Source organism: Xiphias gladius, chromosome 24, assembly GCF_016859285.1.
Source record: "Xiphias gladius isolate SHS-SW01 ecotype Sanya breed wild chromosome 24, ASM1685928v1, whole genome shotgun sequence".
NCBI classification, from domain to species: Eukaryota; Metazoa; Chordata; class Actinopteri; order Istiophoriformes; family Xiphiidae; genus Xiphias; species Xiphias gladius.
This window is the reverse complement of record NC_053423.1, coordinates 773,098-780,973: the sequence shown is the minus strand read 5'-3', so window position 1 is coordinate 780,973 and position 7,876 is coordinate 773,098. Positions and strand designations below refer to the sequence as shown.

The 7,876-nt window shown below is 38.1% G+C and overlaps 1 protein-coding gene across 2 annotated transcripts in view; it reads left to right on the top strand.

Moving 5' to 3' along the window:
• The first annotated feature begins 623 nt into the window (after positions 1 to 623).
• Positions 624 to 7,876, top strand: part of abcf1 (ATP-binding cassette, sub-family F (GCN20), member 1) — a 34,421-nt gene continuing 27,168 nt past the window's right edge. For both annotated transcript variants that reach the window (XM_040121531.1, XM_040121530.1), the window contains exons 1-6: positions 624 to 844; positions 2,220 to 2,266; positions 2,387 to 2,464; positions 3,653 to 3,779; positions 3,881 to 3,915; positions 4,011 to 4,106. In XM_040121531.1, coding sequence (XP_039977465.1) covers positions 784 to 844; positions 2,220 to 2,266; positions 2,387 to 2,464; positions 3,653 to 3,779; positions 3,881 to 3,915; positions 4,011 to 4,106 — 444 coding nt within the window. In that variant the 5' untranslated portion in view covers positions 624 to 783. The remainder of the gene's footprint in view (positions 845 to 2,219; positions 2,267 to 2,386; positions 2,465 to 3,652; positions 3,780 to 3,880; positions 3,916 to 4,010; positions 4,107 to 7,876) is intronic.

Genomic DNA, 7,876 nt, shown 5'->3' with positions numbered 1-7,876 from the left:
TTATGTGCTATCGTGGTTGGCTAGGAAACTTGCCATATGTAAATTTACTCAACAAACATGAGGATGTGACTATAGCAGTTCCTGATGAACTGGAATTGACACCTGTAAAGGCTGAAGGCTGTTTTTGTTCGAATGAAACGCATAATGGCCCTGGTGTGTTTATGGGAATAGCAGACTGTGATAAATATAGACAGATTCGGAGTGTTAGGTGCAGCGTTAATTCAGATTTTCAGAGTGGTTCATTGGCTTCACACCCTCTCACGAGCAGACCTGCAGGTGCTTGATTTGACACTGTACTTCTTTGTGATAAACCTTTATATGCAATCAAGACGGTGTCAGCGGAGTCTCCTTCATCCTCTTCGCATCATCATCACCATCTAAATAAACTACAGTTCCCACCATAGTGGATGTCTCCAGGACCACATTTTGCCATGATCTCACAGACAGACACAAACAGACTCACCGTTCGCAGGTGGTAATAAACCCAAAGTATACTGATTTCTTAGTTTAAAAAATATCGATTTGCGTTGGTCTTTACAGAAAATCTGAACAACCATTCTCAACCAATAGTCCGCCAGCCTATAGGTGGTGGTAAGACACCTCAAGCTTTTAACCAACCTCGTAAAATGTCAGGAGAAGAAGAATTAAACTTTGTTGGTGACCCGGCATCTGCATCATCACGTCGCTGGGCCGCATACCATGTGTGTGGCTGGTGCGTAACTGGATGGAAAAGGATATAGTTTTAGCTACGTTGTTTTCAGAAGTTGCAGTTAAAGTAACAAAATGCCAAGGAAAACGAAAGAAGAAGCAGAGTGGATGGACGATGAAGTCGCCCCGGCAGCTGGTGAGATAACATTAATGTTTTTTGAGAGGCTAGCAGCAGGCTAAGTAGCGTTACAGCTAACGTTAATTTAGCAGTAGTCCAGATAAGGTGTCAATTGTGCGCCACTTAAAATCTTCAATTTTCTCCCTAAACTGCTTAATGGCTACGGCATATGCTACCCACAATCTACTTTAACACTTTCTTGAATCTTGAGCATCTTCTGATCAATTCGGATTGAAGGTTTACCTTAAAGCATTAAAGCAATTTAATTAAAACCTCAACTGTTCACGTTTCACGCATGGTTGAAATGGCCAAAGTGTCATGAAAAAGGCAAATCTAAACAAGTGCTATTAGATGTATTTAGAGTTTACATACGATAGATTTCGCCAAAACAATGTGCTGCCAAGAATGTATCGACAAATAAGATTATATTTAATTGCTATATTTATGTATTAAGACTGGTGAAACAGCACGACATATACTTAGGTCTCATTTTGCTAACAAATGCAACTACGTCAGCAAAACCAACACAATATTAAACCTAGTTTTAAGTGATAAGTTAAACAAAGTTAAATGGAACTTCAACAAAGCATATTTCAGTTAACGCTAGCCATGACATGCCGGTCCTTTCATGAGAGTGATGCAATAATGTTGTAGACACTGACATATGTGAAATAATGTGACAGTTTAGTCCGAGTTTGACAGTAAAATCAGTTAATCTTTGGACTCCAGCCCTTACTTTCTAGCTTTGACTTTCTTTAACTAGATAAAACAAAGTGCAAATGAAATGAAACAATTTCTAAGAGGTTAAAAGTGCTGACTCTCAGGTTAATGGTGTTGGATTTTCCAAATCCCTGTTGGGCTGAACAGTGTTGAACCACTAGCTTGTTATACAGATGTGTGACAAATGAAAGGCAAAATTTGTTAGTAAGGTGTTGTTCCATCACAAGCCTCCAGTACAGCTTCAGTGCTTCTTGTCATAGATTGTCCAAGTGTGTGGAACTCTCCTGGAGGGATGATATATCTAAATATCCAGAACACCTCACTCTGTGTTCTGGTGTTGAAGGTGGATTACTTGACACCATATATTAAAAGTAATTACTGTATTAAAGTGTATTTTAACATGTCCCATTAGTTTCTGGACCGAATTGAGAGACTATGTTCAAAAAGGAATAAAAGTTCTACACAGTATATCTATGGATGTCAGCACCCCCAAATTAGAGCTGAGAGTCAGCACTTGACCTCCTTGTCATTGTTTAATTTCAATTTGTGCCAGTGTACAGTCCTGACATGACAAACATGGTCCTAATTATGTCTGAGGGTACTGTTCATGTCAATGTCCCACTGATGCCCACTAATGTTTTTATGAAATTAAAAATCTGTTTTCTTCCAACAGAAAAAAATGTGAAAAAGGGGAAGAAAGATAAAAAGGGGAAAAAGAGTGTGAGTACTTACAATGGCTCTTTTCATTAATTTTTAAGTATTAAAATGCTCCATAGTTGATTTTTCATTTCTATGGCAAATGTGTCTCATTGCATTTCCTGTGTGAATGATTTTCTCCAGTTCTTTGAGGAACTCGCCACAGATAGCAAACCTGAAAAGGTACATGAGGTGGCTGTGAAAGAAACGCAAGGAAAACAGGTATTCTTCACTCTGAAAGTTGGTCTGAGAAAGGTGACACTGTGTATACAATTTACTGGCCAATGTAACTTTTTTGTCTTGCAGCAAGTTAGAGGTCCAGTTCTGTGTTACTGATAGCAAGTCTGTAGTAATTTTCTTGCATAGCTTTTGCACTCATAGTGAATGAGTGAATGAGAGACAAATTGTAAAGGACTTTCCATACCCCTTCATGGGCTATAGAAACCCAAAGTGTTCAATGTTAAATTAATGAAAAAATATTTTATGAAATAATTCTGTGAATAAATTGTCATTATTTAAATTAATCTACAATTTTTGAAATAATTGAAGAAATTATCAGCACTCAACTCATCGTTATGAAACGTTGTTTAAACATTCATTTTTGTAATTCCAGTTTTATTGGAAATAAATTTAGCTTGCTTGCTTCAGAGGCAGGGGAAATGTGAGTAGCTGTAAAGTGAGAGGGTGGAGACATTTGTGAGATTATGAAATAAAAAGTGGTGTGAAATAAAAGTGCCATTGGAAAAATGCCATGATGAAATAAAAACAGACTTTTGAAAAAGGCATTTTGATAAAAACTATTATGAAATGAAAATGAACTCATGAAAATTTATAAAGAAAACAAGAAATATGAAACATTATGTAATGAGTTGAATTTTAATAACTTCTTAAATTACTTCACAAATTATTGCGCCATTTATATGTTAGTCTTATTTATTCATATGACCAATTTCTTTTCATAATCACTTATTTTTTAAAGTATTGAACATTTGGGGCTCCATAAGTAGAAAGTGTATGTAGAAACCCTGTTTATATTCAGACAAATTCCAATATATGAAATATTTGCAATAAAATCTTTTAATCTGATAGTCTTTAGAGACATGCTGCTACAATCTGTTGCATCACTACAGTATTGGCAATGATACTGACCCTATTTAGCAAATCAGCCAAGATGTGACCAATCCACGTTAAATACAGTTTCTTTGTCAATAGCATTATGAACTTCAGTGTTTTTGCTATCAGTCAGTGCTGCTGACTCAGTTTTTAGTGTCGCTGCAATCTCTGATGCATACCACTGTATTCATAATTATCCATTATTGCCAGGTATTGCATTGGTACATTTCAGATCTTCTAAAATCTCAAGATCACATTTTGCCTATTTGTGACAAAACTTAAAACTGTCCTTTTCAGCCTCTGAAAAAGAAGAAAGACAGACGGAAAGGAAAAGGTGGAGAATTAGATGAGGATGATGACGACGATGTCATGGTAAAGCTGAAAAAGCTCTCGGTGCAAGAAAGTGACGAGGAAGATGAGCCAGGTATAATGTTTCCTGACTGATCCTCACTATTAAAAATTTTTTATTCTCGCACATGTTCAATTTATATCATTATCCAATGTGCTTGCCTTCCCTTTCCACAGTCATTGCCCCCAGTAAAGGAAACAAGAAGAATAAGGTTTGTCATAGGTCTACATTGGCATACTGTGCTTCAGCTCTACCCTCCTGACTCTTCACATGCTGGCTGTGTAAAGCATCTCTGGTGTCTTTCAGGGTGGAAACATCTTTGCTGCTCTCAGCCAGGGCCAGAGTGATGAGGATGAGGATGCTTATGTGGTCAAAGAAAAAGAAGATAAACCAGCAAAAAAGGTACAGCACTGTATTTCATGTGGCTTAAAATGACCACAAAACAAAAGTGTTCCCTGATCTCATCTTTTGATGTTATACTTCTTGGAATTGAAATTATGCTATCTTTTTGAGCTGCTTTAATGAGTGAGTTATAGCTTTGACTATTTTGTTAAAAAGACGACTATGTAGTATTTTGTCTTCTAACTGCATGAATTTTTTCATACTGACATGAATTTTGCACACCACAGTCAAATCAGATCTCAACATGGAAAGTAAAGAGGTTTACTGCATTTCATTGTTGTTCAGCAGAGGGCTGTCATTGGAAAGTCGATTGGGTTTTTTTTTTTTTTTTTTGGCAACAACAATGATGTTTCTCCATCAATAAAGAAAAAGCTCCCCTGCACCTCGTCATGAAAAATAAATTCAGTACATTGCATTTAGTATTGGTAGGTCTATGCTACCCTCTTCACTTTGTTTTCTGTGTTCTGATTTGATTTTAATGTATCACTGGAAACACAACGAAAAACATTTAGTTATTAAAATATAACATAGTAAATGCATTCATAAAAAGGTTTTCATACAGTGACTTCAGAAAGTACTCGGGCCCATTCAGTTATTGGAAACTTTATTGTGTTGTAGATTCGATTTTAAATGGTCAAAATTGTCAAGTGAAAAAATTGCATATAAAATTTTTTTGCAGATTTATTAAAAATCTAAATCTTAAATCTGTCATTTACAAAAGTATTCAGAGCCTTAATTCAGTATTGTGTAGATGCCCCTTTCGTTGCAGTTACAGTTTTGAGTCTTCTTGGGTATGTCTCAACAAGCCTTGCACACTTGTATTTGGGCAGTTTATCCAATTCTTCCTGGCAGATCCTCTCAAACTCCGTCAGATTGGATGGGAAGTGTCTGTAAACTACCATCTTCAGGTCTCTTCACAGATGTTCTATAGGGTTTAAGTCTGGGCTTTGGTTGAGCTACTCAGGACAGCCAGAGACTTTTCCGAAAGCCACTTCAGCATTATCTTGGCTGCATGCTTTGGGTCATTGTTGTGCTGAAAGGTGAACCATTGCCAGAACCGTCCTTCCCTCAATTCTGACCAGTCTCCCTGTCCCTGCATCTGAGAAGTGCCCCCACAGCATGATGCTGCCACCACCATGCTTCACTCTAGGGATGGTATTAGCCAAGTGATGAGCAGTGCCTGGTGTTCACCAGTAAAAAAGTGTATGGAGTACTGCCCGTAGGCTTAATTTCTGTCTCATAAGACCAGAAAATCTTTTTCATCATGCTCTGAGAATCTTTTAAATGCTATATGGCAAACTAACTTTTAGTTAAAGTGGCTTCTGTCTAGCCACTCTACCATAAAGGCCTGATTGATGGTGTTCTGCTGAGATGGTCTGCCTTCAAACTGGTTCTACTGTCTCTGCAGAGGTTTCTGAAGCTCTGTTGGACTGTTGGGTTCTTGGTCAACTCCCTGACCAAGGCCCTTCTTGCCTGGTTACTCAGTTTAGCCGGATGGCCAAATCTAGGAAGAGTCCTGGTGGTTCCAAACTTCTTCCATTTCACAGTTTATGAGGCCACTGTGCACCTGGGAAAGCAAAGCTATAGAAATAGTGAGCAGAAAAACATTTCAGAATTCAAAACACGTCCACCCTTGAGACAGGTGGGCTACAACAGCAGAAGACCACGTCAAGCTCCTCTCCTGTCAGTCGGGAACAGAAACCTGAGGCTGAAGTTGGGACGGACCCAATACAGGACAGTTGAAGACTGGAAAAATGTAGCCTGGTCTGATGAATCTGGATTTCAGCTGAAGCATGCAGAGAGTAAGGTTAGAATTTGGTGTCAACAGCATGAATGCATGGACCCAACCAGCCTTGTGTCAACAGTTCAGCTAGGTTGCGGTGTAATGGTTTGGGAAATGTTTTCTTGGCACACTTTGGGCCCCTTAATACCAGTCAATCATGGTTGGAATGCCTCAGCCTATCTGAGTCTTGTTGCTTACCATGTGCAACCCTTTGTGGCCACGATTTACCAATCTTCTAATGGCTATGTCCAGTATGATAATGCACCATGTCAAAAAAAAAGTTGTCTCAAACTGGTTTCATGAACATGACAATGAGTTCAGTGTACTTCAGTTACCTCCCCAGTCACCAGATCTGAATCCAATAGAACACCTTTGGGATATGGTAGAATGGGAAATTGGCAGCATGACTCTGCAGCTGTCAGACCTACAGAAGTTATGTGATGCAATCATGTGAACATGGAAGAGAATCTCAAAGGAATGTTTCCAAAATATTGTGGAATCCATACAACGAAGAACTGAGGCTGTTTTGAGAGCAAAGCGAGGCCCTAGAAGGTATTAGTATGGTCTTCTTAATAAAGTGCAAGTTCTAGAATCATCTCAAGAATAACTAAAGCAGGATACACGAGAGCACATTTTGGAGTGCCACAGCAAAGAGTCTGAATACTTTTGTAAATAAGAGATTTTCGTTTTTGATTTTTAATAAATTTGCAAAATTTTCCAAAATGTTTTCACTCTGTCATTGTGGTTCATTGAGTGTAGATTGAAATTGCAATTTTATCCATTTAAAATTAAATCTACAACACAGTAAAGTATGCCAAAGGTGAAGGAGTCTGAATATTTTATGAAGGCACGTTATATTGTATTTCACTTTATTTCATGATCTATTTGTTTACATTTAGGCACTTAGGCACATCTTCATTACTCATTTTAGCAGGGAATTTTTAATTTTAACCAAACACACAAAGTAATCTTAAAATAGGCACAGCATTGTTGAAAGGGTTAAAAACACAACATGTATATCAAAAGCCCCTTTCTCACTGGAAAAAATCCCACAAACACCCACTAACATCTGGCTTCTGTTCCCTCGTTACTTCATGACAAATTAAGCAGATAAAAGATGTGGAGCACATTCCGAATGTGGAATTTGCATTTGGTAGCTGTTTATGGGAACTCTCAACATACTGTCTAAAGAGGTGTCGATGCAAATGAAGGAAGCCATAATTAGGCTGAGAAAACAAAACAAAACTATCAGACAGATGACAGAAACTTTAGGAGTGGCCAAATCAACAATCTGGTACCTTCTTAAAAAGAAGGAATGTACAGATGAGCTTAGCCACACCAAAAGGCCTGGAAGACCACGGAAGACAACTAAAGTGGATGATCACAGAATTCGATCCTTGGTGAAGAAAAATCCCTTCACAGCATCTATCAACGTCAAGAACACTCTCAAGGAGGTAGGCGTAATTATTAAGTCTACAACCAAGAGATGCCCTAATTAATGTAAATACAGAGGGTTTACCACGAGGTGCAAACCATTGGTAACACTCAAGTACAGAAAGGCCAGATAAGACTTTGCCAGAAGTCCTCTTTAAAAATAAAAAAAAAAGCCTGCCCAGTTCTAGAACAAGGTTATTTGGCCAGATTAAACTAAGATTAACTTGGACCAGAATGATGGGAAGAGAAGAGTATGGAGAAAGAAAGGAACGGCTAATGATTCAGATCATATCATATCACATCATCTGTCAAACATCTGAAGTTTATAGGGCTATACTATCTGCTCAGACTCAGCCTAATGCTGCAAAATTAATAGGACGGTCCCTCACAGTACACATGGATAATGACCCAAAACATAATGCAAAAGCAACGCAAGAGCTTTGCAAGGCAACGAAATGGAATATTCTTAAATGGCCAAGTGATTCACCTGACCTCAATCCAATTGAGCATGCTTTTCACTTACTGAAGACAAACCTGAGGGCAGAAAGAAGCA